The 15,561-nt window shown below is 40.8% G+C and overlaps 1 protein-coding gene, 1 long non-coding RNA gene and 1 other non-coding gene across 3 annotated transcripts; 1 reads left to right on the top strand and 2 right to left on the bottom strand.

The window, feature by feature from the left end:
* Nucleotides 1–3,145: 3,145 nt before the first annotated feature.
* On the bottom strand, nucleotides 3,146–5,931 carry LOC134392239 (uncharacterized). Its single transcript, XR_010025035.1, has 3 exons — nucleotides 5,853–5,931; nucleotides 4,078–4,277; nucleotides 3,146–3,480 (listed from the first exon to the last, which is right to left on the bottom strand). It is a non-coding gene; the product is annotated as an uncharacterized LOC134392239 (long non-coding RNA).
* Nucleotides 3,584–3,857, bottom strand: LOC134413491 (small Cajal body-specific RNA 13). The gene has a single exon (XR_010026499.1). It is a non-coding gene; the product is annotated as a small Cajal body-specific RNA 13 (non-coding RNA).
* Nucleotides 5,932–6,257: 326 nt separating the features above from the next.
* On the top strand, nucleotides 6,258–14,903 carry GLRX5 (glutaredoxin 5). Its single transcript, XM_063130760.1, has 2 exons — nucleotides 6,258–6,620; nucleotides 11,617–14,903. Exons 1-2 carry the CDS (start codon nucleotides 6,311–6,313, stop codon nucleotides 11,793–11,795), a joined length of 489 nt encoding a protein of 162 aa, XP_062986830.1. The 5' UTR covers nucleotides 6,258–6,310; the 3' UTR covers nucleotides 11,796–14,903.
* The last annotated feature ends 658 nt before the right edge of the window (nucleotides 14,904–15,561 follow it).

The raw sequence follows: 15,561 nt of genomic DNA, 5'->3' as shown, positions 1-15,561 counted from the left end.
ACTGTTTTTATGTTTTTTTAATTTTTTGTATACTTTTAATGTTTACTATTTTTAATTGTTGTAAACCGCCCAGAGAGCTTCGGCAGTGGGGCAGTATACAAATGTAATAAAATAAATAAATAATGGGGCTGCAAACCTTTCCACACTTACCTGGTAGTAAGTCCCATTAAGCCCAGTGGAACTTACTTCTGAGTAAACATGCATAGGATTGTGCTGTGAGTGTTCAACATCTAACTCCTTCTCAGAGCAAGGCAGTATGCTTTGGTTAACAAGCCATCCTGACTATGTTCAGACAACTGTTGAGGCAAAGCAGGTCTCAGTCTGATTAGGCTCTGGATGAGAAACAGGGGGGAACCCTAAGTATTCCACCTTGAAATGGGAGTAGCAAATAAATTACCACTCCAGAAGTCAATTAAGCAGAGAGGGGAGATGCTGCAGCCTTTAACACAATAGGGGGAATCTTTGGTCCTCTAAGTGCTGGACTACACTCCCATCACCCTGAAAACAGCAGCAAGAGAGAGGGCCTTCTTAGTGATGGCGCCCAAATTATTAAATGTTCTTCTTGACGAGGCCAGCCTGGTACCAACATTGCTATATTTTCAGCTCCTTTTCTCTTCTCCCAGGCATTTAGCACCATGTGATGAGTTTTAATTAATCCCAGAACTGTTTTTAGGTTTGGCTGACAGCTCAAAATTGTTTTTAGATGTTTACCGTATGTTCTATGTTTTTATGGTTTTAAATTTTGCATATCATTTTTAATTTTTTAATCTTTTGTAAGCTACCCAGAGAGCTTCAGCTATGAGGCCTTATAGAAATGTAATGATAATGATAATAATAATAATAATAATAATAATAATAATAATAATAATAATAATGGCCATGCTGGCTAGAATTGATGGGAGATAGAACCCAACAACATCTGGAGAACCACAGGTTCCTACTCCTCTTTAAGTTAAGAAAGCAGCTAATGAAGGCTGAAGAGCTTTTTTTACCCAGCAGTAAGAAGCATCCTGTAGATGCTCAAAAGCACACTCTTTGGCCCCGATTTATGTACTGGAATGACATTCTCCCCCTACCTCTAGTGATAGAAGTAAGGTATGGACTGGTGGAGAGGAGAAGGCAGGGAACAGCATCTAGGCACAAGAATTGCTAGATGTGAGTGAAAGGAGGGGCCATGTAGTCAGATACGAGTATGGGGTCTTTTTAATCTCATTGCAAAAGGAGAACATCTGGGGGGGTTAGGGCAAAAGAGATAGGAGACAAGTAGACATGTTGTTGCTCGTTTTAATAAGAAAAATGTTTATTTTAAGGGAGAGGTCATAGCATGTTGTCTTGAAAATTAAAGTTCTAAGAATAGACAAAATCCATTTTTCAACAAGTTTGTCTTTCTGTTCCTGAGTTTTGATTTTTTTTAAAAAAAGATGTTAGTTCATACATATAAGTTGTTGACCAGATTTTGCTGAACCGGTTTAATATAGGATGGTTTGGAGTTTTCCCTTTAGTTAAGACACACAACACTTTTAATAATATCTTTGACTTTAACCAAAACGTCCTTCCAATTTGGGGGGGCATTCCATACATGTGGAAGTAGGTGCTGGTTCATTTTTCCAGATGACCTGTCTTCCTGTACACTGCGAAGCAGGGGTGGGCAACGTACAGTCTGCCGTGGCTGTTTGTGCAGCCCCCTGGTCCCTGCCACCAGGATCTCAGCAGTGTCTTGTTTCCCAGAAGAATCAGGCTGCTGACAGCCCACCAGAAAGCTGCTGCACAATTCAGCTTTGAAAAAGGGGCACACGCCCTGCTTGTTTCCTTGCATAATCAACAATTCTGCAGGGTGCATGGGGATGGCTCCCTTTGGGAGCTCCTGACTGCCCACTGAACAGCAGGCAATGTACTGGCCATGGAACATGAAATACAGAACTGGGCTATGAATATATGTACCAAATTTTATTCCAGTATCACTGCTCAACAAAATTATTGAATTACTAACAAACTCACAACTGGACTTTATGCCATACTTTACTATCATGGGATTGAGGGTGGCAAAGCAGAAGTTTCATCAATACATACATTTCTTCTTTTATAATATCTATCCATGCCTGAATATCCATTTCCACTGGTAGACTTTGGGATAGGCATACCATCTTCATGTATTTCCTACAGTAACAGTGCTCAAGAGAACGGATGAGAATGGCTACACAATTGGAGTTAAAATACAAGTTATTTTGGCTCAATTTAATCTCTAAGAGGAACCAAGACAGCAACTTTAGAATCAAGCAATGTCACTTCTGTAATGTTTACAGCTGGCTCACATCTTTCTTTACATCCTTCTTAGTAAAGGCCAATTTGCATTTGCATGGTTTCTGTTGGTTGTACAGGAAATCTAGAACAAGTAGTGTTAGAAAAACATCACTTCTCTCCCTACAAAAGAGGAGATCCAGCCTACAAGCTGAAAATTAAAATTCAATATGAGGGAGAAAACTGCAGTAAGTTAAGATGCTTAAGCCATGCATCCATATGAATATCCACATGTTCAATGGGATGTTAGAGAATTTACTGAATGACAGCTTATTCCTGTTTTAATATTTAAGTATTCAGATTCAAAAATGTTGCCCAGAAATTTCACTGGATCTGGGCATCTAGTGTTAAACCTTTAACAGCAGTGATGATAGAATATTGGGGGTGGGGATGGGGGTGAGTCAGTTTTGGGGGGAGAGTGAAGCTTTATACAACCTGTTAAAGGGGGGGATACACAAGGTTTGTGTATTTCTTGTGTACACAAGGAAATACACAACAGCTACAATGCCAGCTGCCTATTAGTGAAAAGTGACAAACAACACGTTTCATGCCCTGAGTTTCCAAATATGTCAGAAGCTTTGGAAGAGGTATGGTAGTGTTAGTCTACAAATAATGGCTGGCTATTAAGTCCAGCCAGAATATGTGAACCTCTGCTTTCTACATGAAAGAAGAAACAGTGGATAATTGAGGGCAACAGACTCACTGAACAAAAACACCATTAGTATCCATGCAAGAATACAGCAAGATTGGTTTAAATTTTAATTTTTCATCTTGGCCAAAGGGATTGGCATACATAAGCTTTAAGGCATTCAAACTACTAATTACAATAGCACTAAAAAATCCAAGTTTGAGCACTTAATATTGCATCCTAGTTCTTTGTAAATCTGCTCTGTGTAGTGTATGCAGCATCTAGGAGTATTAACAAAAACATTGCAAGATGGATGACTAGATTCTGAGCACAGTGTCTCACCAGCAAAAGAACTGACTAAGGCTGACATCCTCAGCATACTTACTAGACCAAGTCGCACTGAGCACCTCTGCCCCCATGTTGTTTGAAAAGGCAACTTCAGCAGGCAAAAAGCTGCACTACTTTAAGTACTGAACACTGTTCCTGACCAGTGGCATTTGTGACACTCAATCTTCAGTTATGGATTGTCCGGGGAAGACTTGAATTCACTTAACCTGAAAACACACATACACACAAAAGGGAAAATGTTACCAATTTTGGTATGTTCAGAACATAAAACATACAGATGTATTAAATGGCTGTAGAGAATACACTAAACTTTGTAGCAGTTTTTAGTGTTCAACAGAAATGCTTCCTTTGCTGAACAATATCGCACAGCAAATTTACTCTTACTGTTGATAGATGGATAATGACACTGGGACAATCATTATCTCCGTGGCAACAGTATTAGGTATGTCAGAGGAACATTGCACATGGCGCTGCCATTACTTTTTACAGTCCTGCCTCGGCTTCCTCAATCAGATGCTCTTTCTGCAAAGCCAATAGACCCAGAGTACAAATGCAACTAAGGGCAGTTTCAAGGCTGCAGACTTACTGCAATGAATGGATAGCTTGGCACGCCACACAAGAACTGCAAAATCTTGTGTTACCCTGAAGACCAGCACATTTATTGTGGCATGAGTTTTTGTAAGGAAGCCCATACAGATGCTGACGAAGCAGGCTCTTGCCTACAAAAGTTCATAGTCTTTAGTGTTAGTCTTTAATGGAATGGATCAGCAATACCGATCTTTCTAGCACTAGTTTCATGTTACCTCTTATGACAGGCAGAGGTCAATTCCATCAAATTCAGCTGACATTCCCATTAACCAGGTTGGGAAGTACTTGCACCTTCATATTCAACTTAGGGAGACAGTACTGCAGGAATGTCTGGTGTCAAATGTAGTTTTGGAGATGCTCACCGTGCGGACATAAATCTTCATGCTTTTTTTTCAGCTGCAAAAACGTTAGCACGCTGCCAAAGAAGAGAAGGTAATTTGAGTGCATGGTTCACCAAATTCCTGAATTTTGTCTATCGTGGGACATCAACAGTCTACAAACTTGTGAAAATTGGAGATCAGTTAATTCAAACTGAAGATGTCGCTGAGCATTCTTAGACAACCCAGAAAAAATAGCCAGCAGCTTTCTTAGTTCCTTACTTAAGGGTAGTATCCAATGCAACACTACCACTAACATCAGCCAGGTTGTGCTAGCATAATTGATCTGTAGCGCAGTGTTAACTGCTTTTGCTGGCACTACAAGCTTCCTCAGAAAGCCTGTTCATAAACGCGATTGGCATTATGCTAGAGGCTGTTTATGTTAGCCCAGTGTAATTTACATTAGCAGTAGTGTTGCATTGGATACTGCCCAATGAAAGGAACTCCTTGAATTCCAACTGCATTTTCTCTAGATATGTTGCATAGGCTTCAATCTGTACATTCCATATCATTAGATAAGGAGAAAACTAGTATATATGTTCCCCAGGCTAGGAAGTGTATGAGCTTCGTTTTGCCAGTTGAACCTTCAGAAGCATCTTTCCTCTGAAACACTATGGCCATAGCTAGACCTAAGGTTTATCCCTGGATCATCCAGGGGTCAAACCTGTTCATCTAGGTGACACACAGGGGATCCAGTGCTCAGGCAGGGGCGAACCCTGGATGATCCCAGGATAAACCTTAGGTCTAGCTGTGGCCTAAATTAGGATATCTGAATTCAACTGCATTTTACCTTCTAATTCATCATTCAAGTGTAGGATTTATCTTCCAGATCTGACCTGGTTTCTCTCTCATTAATAAGAATTGTTAGGTATTAATTTTCTGTCCATTAAAGAACTTGGCTGCTTATCCATTCCATGCTTACACAATACAAGATCCCGCCATATTCTACTCACCGAGATTAACAACAATATCATATATTTACTATATTATATATTTATTATATGTAATAAATAAAATAATAAATAATACTATACCAAAAGGTCAAGCATATGAAAAGACACTTTCTCTTCTGTACAAACACCTTCACATGTGAATATGAGATCGTAGCTAAACTTGAAATCAGGACCCCAGTTCAAATCCTCCCTTTGTCGTGGCATTAGACAAATCACTCTGGGCCTCAGCTGTACCCCACACCCCTGCAATATGGGGAATAATAATATTCACTTACCTTACACGGTTGTTGTAAAGATTACAGCTACATAAAGCACACTGAACGCTTTAAGATGCTATACAAATCCTAAATATTAATAGCTCCTGTTACCTGAAACTCCACCCACCTACCCACCCCACAATTTGCACGCCCATCTACAGTAGGAAGACAACCAGCCATTCCGCACATCCCTCTAAAAATATAACAGAAAAGGAAGGTGAGCCTGATCCTTTAGCGTCACTACTCACCCACAGAACAGCCTTCCCCGACCTGGTACTTTCCAGATGCGCTTGGACTACAATTACCAGCATCCCCATGACTGATGGATACTGGGAATTGTAGTCCAACGCATCTGGAAAGCACCAGATCAAGGAAGGCTACCATAGAACTATAGAGACATCACCGTGCGCTTCAGTCCTCCTCACGGGTCTAACTCGTTCCTTCTCCTCTCCCTTGAGATTCACCACACACAAAAACTCGACACCATCATCGCCATACTTCTAAGCCTTGTCACGAAAAACCTCAACGCTATCCCTATAGAGAGGGATTTTAAAGGCCCAAAGCGGCGCCGTACAATTGGCTAGTGTCGTTAACTAATCAGAACCTGGTATTGGATTTGCCTTCGCTGGTTGGTCAGCGAGGACGGGGCTATTAAGGTACAGGCGGCCTTTCTCTACAGTTACTGGTAGCTCCAACGTGATTGATAGGAATGCCGACCTTTCTTAAACTTACATTTGCTAGGGGGCGGGCATCTATTCGCACCAATCAGAAGGGAGTGTTTCCGTGAGGCCCTCAACGCGCAGGGGGCACCTGAGAGGAATACTTTTGTGAGGGGAGAAGGAGGTCGGGGCAGCAGCGGCCATGAGCGGGTCCCTTTACAGGCTACCCGCAGCTCTGCGGCTGTTGGGAGGCTCGCGGCCTTGGAGGCTTTTCGTGCGGCCGCTGAGCCAAGCTGGAGCGGGCGCCGGGGGCGAGGGAGGCGCTTCGGGCGACGGGTCGAAGGAGGCGGTGGAGCGGCTGGTGCGCGCCCATCCTGTGGTGGTTTTCATGAAGGGCAGCCCGGCCCAGCCCCAGTGCGGCTTCAGCAACGCCGTGGTGCAGATCCTGCGCTTGCACGGCGTCAACGACTACCGCGCCTACGACGTCCTCCAGGACTCCGACCTCCGGCAAGGTAACGGCTGTGTGGGTCCGCCCCGCCCGCCCGCCCCGCTTCCCTCCTCCTCCTCCAAGAAACTGGGCCCTGCAGAGCCCCTGGTGCCCTTCAGCATTTCCAGCCTGTCCTTAAGCCCCGACCTGCCACCCACTTCTAACATGTTTTATTAAGAAGTCTGTTTTTTATTACCTTTTATTTATTACCTTTGTATTTGTTTATTTTATTGTTTGTCCATTTATGTGCCGTATTTTTACCCCACTCTTCCGCCAAAAAAGGCTCACAGAGCGGCTCCAAAGAGGTTAAAAACACAGTCCTATGCATGTTTAGGCAGAAAAAAAGTCCTGCTACTGCCAGCATGCTGGCTGGGGATACTGGGACTTGTAGGACCTTATTGTGTCTAAACATGTATAGGATTGGACCTTAGGTAGGTGTTCATAGGGTACCTTACCCATTTGCCATGCCTGCCCTCTATTTTATTTTCACAACAACCTTGTGGGGTAGTTTAGGCTGAGAAATGGTGGCTGGCCACAGTTCAAGCATTTTTTGGCTGGTGTGGCTGGTCAAGCCAAAAATTGTCACTCTCCCGCCCCCGCTGACATTTCACTCAGGAAAGTGTGTGTGCAATTGTTGCCTGCCAGCCTTTGGGAAGTAGCAACCAGTGCTCGCCTCTATATTTCCCAAGGGAGTGGCTGGGCATTGCTGTCGAAAGGTGCGTGGGACACTTTCTGGGAGAGAGTGTGCTGTCAGGATGTTGCTTCCCAAGGTACATGGGGAGCCTTTGGGCAACACTCTTTTCCATTTAGATAGGCTAGATAGGAGGGAATATGTACTGTTGGGTGCTGCTTTTAGGAAGCGGCGGCGGCCAATAGTCCTCCTCTCACTGCCTTCCTCCCAATTTTGGAGCTGGGTGGGTTGGCAAGGATGGCGGTCATGGTCTTTTTAGCTTCAAAGTTGGGAGGAGGGAAAGGCTGGCTAAAAGTAATTCAGGGTGCAATCATATACCTATTTATCCAGGATTAAGATCATTAAATGCAATGGGACTTTAGAAAAGACACGAATAGGATTGTGCTGCCTGTACGCTCTGTAGCTGAGCCAGAATTTAAACTTGCATATCTAATCCTAATCCATTACTGTACACCACACAAGTTCTATCCGGGGTGGTTCAAGACAAGGTTTTTGTGTGTGCAATTACCTTGCATCATTTATTGAATTTGTAGGGCATCCAGACAATTTTGTCTTCACATTGTAACTCTCTCAAGTTTTCCCACCGATTCTTCCATCTTTTTTCTCATTAGAAAAAAATCCATTAAGGAGGAAAAGACAGAATAGCTGCTCAATGCCTTTTGATTGGAAGCACTAGGCGCCATCTGTCTGAACCACCTCTAATCTAATCTATGCAGGCTAATGCAACAGAACAGTAGTAAACCAGTTTTCAGACTCTTTTAAACTGTACGTATTAATCTTTCTTCCTTTCTTTCTGCTTGACCTAGATGCAAAGGATTATAGGGTTTCTATTCCTCTTACAATTGCCTGGAAGAAGGAATTTTGGCAGGTGCAGCTTGTTATGTACAGAGAAAGAAGAGCTGTACCTCCTGAAATTTCCTCTTCCATACAACTGTTAAAAGATAAAGTTCTGTCCTTCTTTCTGTCTAGTTCCCCCTTCCCCCTTAACATTCACAAAAAGTAAGCCTAAGGAGGTTCGCTTGGCACCTACATTATATGCTTTAGACGCCAGGTGAAGACCATTTTATTCTCCCAGCATTTTAACAGTCTATAAATAAATTTTAACTTGGTGTTTTAAATTTGTAATTTTGCATTGATGCTGTTTTTATCTGGTTGAGCTTTTATATTGTATTTTATATTATGGTTTTATACTGTTGTTTTATACTTTGAATGTTTTTAATTTTTGTGAACCGCCCAGAGAGCTCCGGCTATTGGGCGGTATAGAAATGTAATAAATAAATTAAATAAATAAAAATGCCACTAACAAAAATAGAATGGTTGTACCACTCATTCAATCCAGTTTAGGTCAGGGTGTGACTCACCAATGGAAGAGTAATGCAAGGGTATCTTATTTCCAGCTGTGTTCACTTATAGCCAAACTTCTTATCATCTTGTCCCCTTCTATTGTACCCTTCTATTCAGGATTAAGAAACAGAGAATAAGTACCATCTCCTTGTTTGGTGTTTATGGGTTATTCATGCAGGCTAGAGCTGGAGTACACGTTACTGCAACTAGTTAACTTATAAGTAATTGGTACTGATATGTGCAGTCCATTCACGTGAGTAGTAATGGCTGAAATGGGGATATGTGGAAAATTGCAGCAGCTGCTACTTTAAAGAGAAAAAATGCTAGATGCGTTTCTTCTACTCCAAAAGAAAAACACATTGATGCTGTGATCATGCATGTGATTCCACTTCAGGGGTTATACTATCCCAGAGTGCGTACATGGAAAAACAAATAGTCCCCCCATACACACACACACACACACCTAGCTTTGGCACACCTAGGCATCTGAAAAAGGATACAACAGGGAGAGTAATCTATTTTAATTAATCTTGACTGTCTTAAGAGCACTTTAACGTGGCATTAGTACTGTAATCTCATTCACACTTATGTAGGAGTAAGTATTGGTATTGCTACATAAACATGAATTGGATCTGGCAGTGCAAATACTTTGTGGCATTTCCTGTATTTCTCATTGTAAGTATGAGGACATTTTCATGTAAGATGCCCAAATTTACATTGATTGAACATGCATCTGATTTCCATATTCTGCCCTGCGTTAGCAGCTCAAGGGTGTCCTTTTCTGTTTCTGTGTGTGCACACATACTAAGTTCTTCCCTACACACTTAGGGAAAGAAAGGATCAATGCTTCAGCAGTTAATACAAGTTTCCAGATGTGGTTGCCTAGAAGTGATTCTTGTTTGCCACAGGCAAATGTCTGTTTACAAATCTGATCCTGTTATCTTCAAGGTAGTGCAGATGTACACTTCGACAATACATACTGCAATAATTTGTACCTGAGAAAATGAAAGTTCTCTTTCCACCCTCAAAGCACATATGTGTCAAATGTTATGAGGAATGTGGTTCACAGGCATACTTGGTGAGAAACTGAGGATGGTCTAATTTAATCCTATATTATGGACAAAGGCCTTCAGTGTGTATGTGTGTGATAAGGGGGCATGGGAGAGAGAAATTGCACAATAAAGTATATTCATCTTGAGATCTTTGCAAGGAAGAAATCGAAATACTTTCAACATATTTCATGTTTGTATCTTCAGGGATACATGGAATTTCTATAGTGAGTCCTGGTTTCTGGAGTGGCACAATGCTTCGGAGGTATTACGGCCGTTCCAGGGACTTAATATACTGCATAGCAGTAGTTCATTAACTTCTGTGCTAGTTTTATTAAAAATTGTGCCCTTGCAACTTCGTTATGGGACTATGACATACGTCAGAACACTTCTCTAGCATATGTGCAACAGCTTACACCACTCCCTGAACTCCCAAGGTCTGCTAGGAAGAGATAAAGAATTTGGACAGAGGTATATTGGCCAAACAGAAGTGTATAAAAAGTTAAACACTTAAGACAAGTTCAACAGTTTAATATGCAAAGATATTTAAGCTTAGGTCCAAGAGGTGCTAGATCTTTGTAAAAACACTTCTTTCTCATGTGAAACATAATCCTTTATGTAGTTCCTATGAATCTGTTGGCAAAGGATCAGTGCTGGAATTTGAATATTGATCAAATTGCCTCTTAGCACTTCTTCTAAAAGCAACTTAGTGAACACTGCCAGGATAATAGCCAAAATGGTACAACTGAGAAACAAGAATGAAGGAACTCCAAGGTTTTCAAAAGTACAAAAATCCTCTAAGGGAGCTGGGAATTGTATGACTTCCTTCTGTCTAAACATGCATAGGATTATGCCTTGAGGAAAAAAAACCTAAGGGGTAAAAAAAATAGTGCAATGACAACTGAACACACTTAGTAGCCACAAAATTGGGGTGGGTAGGGATGATGAGTGGAATGCCCTGCTGGAGAGAATGGATGCATGGAGCTCTGTACAAGAACATGCCTTTAGGAGGAAGAATGCACTGTAACATTTTGTTGCAGGCTCCATTTGAATACTATAATATTTTAAATATCCAGATAGCAAGTTTTAAATGGTAGGAAGCAATCAAGTTTAAGTGTTACAGTACTTTATGCCAGTGTTTCTCAAATGGTTTGAAATAATCCTTTCAAAATGTACAGTCTATTCCGCCCAGAGAGCTTCGGCTATTGGGCGGTATAAAAATGTAATAAATAAATACCCTCTTTTCAATCTTGGAATCTCACTGTGTGTACACTTTCCTTTTTCCTACAGAAAACTAGTGTGTTACACTAGCTAGTACATTGGGTTTGGTTATGGAGAATCCAGGTTACATTGTCATGAAGCTCACTGGTTGGCCATGGATAAGCTGCTACCTCCCAGCCTAACCTATAAAGCAGCTGAACAAAAATGCTGCTCTGCGCTCCTATATAAATTAATAAATAATCCTTATACTTATAATTTCCTATTTGCCTGACATTGTTTCACACTCCATTCTCAGCTCCTACTTTCTTTCCTGTTTCCCCATATTACTTCTATCTTTAACCTGAAAAAACTGGGTCTGCAGCATTTTTGGATTTTGTACATGCTAATACCTTTCCACAATTCCAGTGGGTGTCAAAAATTTTGTTTGGAAGCTTCAAGCCTTAACTGATTTATAGAGTGCTGACGGTGTAAATAGTTTTTTACGGAGTAGCAAGAGCAAATGGAAAGGTCTCTTACCTGAACAAAAAGAGAGGGAGAAACAACAGTAATGTAGACTTATGGCCAATAAGGCATTCAAAATGGCTATGCATTTCCTTTCTTACCTCCAGTGTAGTCTAATTGCCTTTCACCTCCCTGTACTTTCAGAAACACTGTTATAAGTTGTCAAACGTGTTTGGGAACTTGTGGTTTGACTTGCCTTTTCTTTTTTGATGCAGGAATTAAAAACTATTCTAACTGGCCTACTATTCCTCAAGTCTACCTCAATGGTGAATTTGTGGGAGGCTGCGACATACTTCTCCAGATGCATCAAAGTGGAGACCTAGTAGAAGAGCTTAAGAAATTAGGAATTCGCTCTGCACTTCTGGATTCAGAGAAAGACCATGGAAAAAAATAAGCAAGCTGCTGTGACTTTGACAAAAGACCATTTTTGATAATTTGGTACCAGAAAAGCCTTATGTAATTTAGCTCAAAAAGGAAACTTTTTGAACTAACGCAATGAGGTTTATCACTAAGCATTCTGTTGTCCACCGTACAATATGATAGACTGATGTGTGAATATTCTGTCATGAATTTTTTTATAATCACAGCAACTGTTTTGCAATCAAAGTAAATATGCATTTTACTTCTATTTTGCACTACTTTGTATGCATTTTGCTTGAGTCAACTAATCCCCCCCCCAACTTATTTTTCCTGGGTGCTTCCACACTAGGCATTTACTCCAGAATACTCACTGTTTGTTCACTTTACAGGGTATCTACATGGCATAGTCATCCTGCCATGATCCAGCTCTGTTTTCCCTGCGCTTACCCAATATTTTCCCGGACATCAGAAAGGCTGACTTCTTTGAACAGATGTAGATGCTACTCTTCCATCTTTTCCAAGAGGCAGGGTTTTGAAGAGGTAGTAACGTTTTGGGAAACTGAGCCCTGTCACCACACATCTTCATTTAGCACAATAGATTTTTTTTGTGTTTTTAAATTTAATTACTATTAATGCACCTATATTAAAAATAATTATTTGCATTATTTCAGTTAAGGAGAAGATTCCTAGCAGAAGCTGAAAACCTGCAATTTTTGATAAATATTATGATTGGCTTGAAGCCTCACTACCACCACACACACTTCCTACATTTGGCTGGTGGGTTCATGTATTTGTGTTCCTTGCCTGGTCCCCTTCTGCCAGCTGTCTCAGGGCTGTGGCTCCCTGCTCCATTCTCCCAGCAAGCACCATTTTAGCATTCCATTTTTAACAAAATGTTTAAATTGGCACTAATGCATTACAGTGAAATTAAAATAATGCAAATTAAAAACAATATGAACAACACTGAAGAAGGGAAATGATAAGCAGATAAGGATGTAAGTAGGAAAAGTCGGCTTCCTGAAACAACTTGAGGAATTAGTAATTTAAACCAGAAGTGGGCAACATGTAGCCTTCCAGCTATTTTTGGCCTACAGCTTTCATCTGGTGAGGGATGATGGGAGTTGTGGCCCTCAAATTGTCCTCCCCTGAATTAAACTTGTGACTGCTTAGGAAGCTTTAGACAAAGTGCGGAAAGGAGTGCATCCAGGAGGTTGATGGGGAGAACCACAGTTTGTCAATTTCAGCAGCCCATTTATTCCTTTGCTTGGAGGTGACGGGGGTGGGCTAGATTAAGCAAGCTCAAGGGAATTTGATATCTACTGCACTTTCACCTATAGAGACTTGCAAAGACTCCCCCATCTCACTACCACCACACACCCCTCTAGCCTGCTGAATCCCAAAATGCTAAAACACTGAACTCAATGTGAAGAAAGATTGTAGCTGCCAGTGCTTGCTTCCCCCCCCCTCATTGTATATATGTGGTTGGAAACAGCAGAAAAAGAGAAGCTGTTTTTTAAAAAAAAATCTTTGGAGGACATCTAAATCAATCCCTTTATATTTTTTAAACCCTTCACAGAGTAATTGGGCAGTTCTTCAGTAAATAAGTACTATAATGCCAGTTAAATAACAGCTTAATGATTGCTGGCAGGAAGAATTATTTAAAAATGGCTGCCCAGGTTTGCTGCTCAGGTGAATTGTAACCTCTCCCTTCTCCACCCACAGCTATATCGTGTCTATCAGTGTGAATGGGATGTAGCATGTCCAGAGCAGTGTCAGCAACATGTACTTAAAGGAAAAGCACAATGCCCTCTGCAGTATGGAAAGTCAATTACAATTCTGTTTGTAGTTAGTAGTTGAAGAGCAATGATTGGATAACGCTAGTAGCCACCCATCTGGAAGCACCCTGGATTATATTTGTATCTTGCAATTGTGTTCTATATATAACCTAGACAATTAGACCTTGCTTGGCTTACACAACAGCCAACTGTGGATTAATTAACCCTCGGTGCCACAGCATATGCAGTCCATGATTATTAATATGCAAGCCTAGTTCAGAGGTTTCTCTGGCTTGTGTCATCTGAGCCTGGATGGTGGGGGTTATTTGAGGGTTAAATTATCTTTGTAGAAGCCATGGTTGTTTTAGAGTTATGCTAGAGTTATTTAACCTTCCAATAGCCTCCACCACCCAGGTTTGGATGACACAACAAGCCATGGCACCCCCTGGCCAGGGGTTGCATATTCATAATCGGGGACAGCACATACTACAGCCCCTTGCAGTAAATTATCCCATGTTGTGTTGTCTGAACTCGCTCTCAGTGAAAGAGGGAGGAAGTAAATAATGCCAATCAGCCTATATTTATGGACACACATTAACACTGCAGAAAATACGTTAAAATGCTGAGTTCTTAGCTTGAAAAGAAATAATACTCTAATCATTATTTTGTTTCCCAAGTCTGTTTGTGGGTTTGGGGGAATAGTGAAAAGTTTGCATTAAAAATTAGAAAGTAACTTCTACCTCTGCCCAAAAGACTGCCTCAGTTACTACACATTGTTAAGCTTCACCATGTCAATGATCAGTGCTTTTAATATGTATAAAGTTTTAAAGTCTATTCTTTGGTGGCTTCAAACACGGTATGTGCGGATGAGTTTTGAAACCTCTCCATTGTACCTTTTATATAAGTGCACAACCCACTTGGAAGTGGTTATTGGGTATTTAACATTCTGAAGTATTTTGTCAAAAAGTTATGCATGGATGTGTGTTTTCAAGACCACAGGCAATTCCTGCTTCACTGAAGAATATTTTCTTCAGACTAAAATGATCAGATAAAATTGTTTAATGTTACAGAGTAAAAAAAAAAAGTAAAGGAGGCAAAATATTTGTTGGGATATCTTTTGAAAACCTCCATATATCAGGCTTCTTAACATTTCTATTTCTAAACAGAAAAAAATATTTTGTTTTTTGAAAGCATGTGCAATGTATTGTGCATCTCTAGTAATAGCCCAGTATAGTTAGGTTCCTCACACTTTTTAAATGTGAGAACAATGTGCACCGTTGGGTATAAGCAAACTATTTGAGAAACTGTTACTTTGTGATCTATGATTATATCATTTTTTCTTTGAGATAAAGGGCATATAAAATGAATTTACGTATCTTGTATCTTTAATTGTTTCTTGAGATTTTTTTCCCAGTCCTCAGTATGATGGAAAGCTTTGAAAATGATTAGCGGCAAAGGGCATGATCTACATTACTGCGTTATAACGGTATTAACAACTGTTCGGGCTCATGACACATTCCATATACCACTTTCAAACCACTTTCAAAGTGTTATATCCTGCTTAGTGTAGATCTGGCTGAGGTCCAAGACTAAGTCTTTCAAACCGAAACTTCAGAGTTCATATACGAGCCATTGCCAACCCTCTTTTAAATGGCCCTTTTGAGCAAGACTATCAGAAGGGCACTATGTGTCCTGCAGTTTTGCAGGAGCACAGAACATGGTGGTGAATGCAGGATTAATCTTCCTGAGAATCTCTGCTAATTGTTTTTAAAAAGAAATTAAAAATTCTAGCTCTTATGTCTGTGAAAGTGTGTGGACAATGACTGCTGAAATCTCAGAAGCCAGAAAGATGGCTGAACAAGACTTTTCAGTGGTTGGGGTGTGGGGGAGTTGCAGTTCCTTTGCCTTTCATGACTAGCAAAGGCAGAGATAATGTGCCTTTTTAAACATACTGTATATAGCAGGTGGGTTTAACTTTAGGCCCCTGGGGTCCCAATCCAGCCCTCTAGGGTTCACCAGATGGCC

This window comes from Elgaria multicarinata, chromosome 1, assembly GCF_023053635.1.
Source record: "Elgaria multicarinata webbii isolate HBS135686 ecotype San Diego chromosome 1, rElgMul1.1.pri, whole genome shotgun sequence".
Classification (NCBI taxonomy): domain Eukaryota; kingdom Metazoa; phylum Chordata; class Lepidosauria; order Squamata; family Anguidae; genus Elgaria; species Elgaria multicarinata.
Note: the sequence above shows the minus strand (reverse complement) of the source record. Positions and strands in the feature narration are given on the sequence as shown.

Coding starts and splice junctions, on each gene's coding strand:
- GLRX5 (XM_063130760.1), top strand. CDS start 6,311: ATGAGCGGGTCCCTTTACAGGCTACCCGCAGCTCTGCGGCTGTTGGGA. Junction 6,621..11,616: donor GGACTCCGACCTCCGGCAAG/GTAACGGCTGTG, acceptor TTTTTGATGCAG/GAATTAAAAACTATTCTAAC.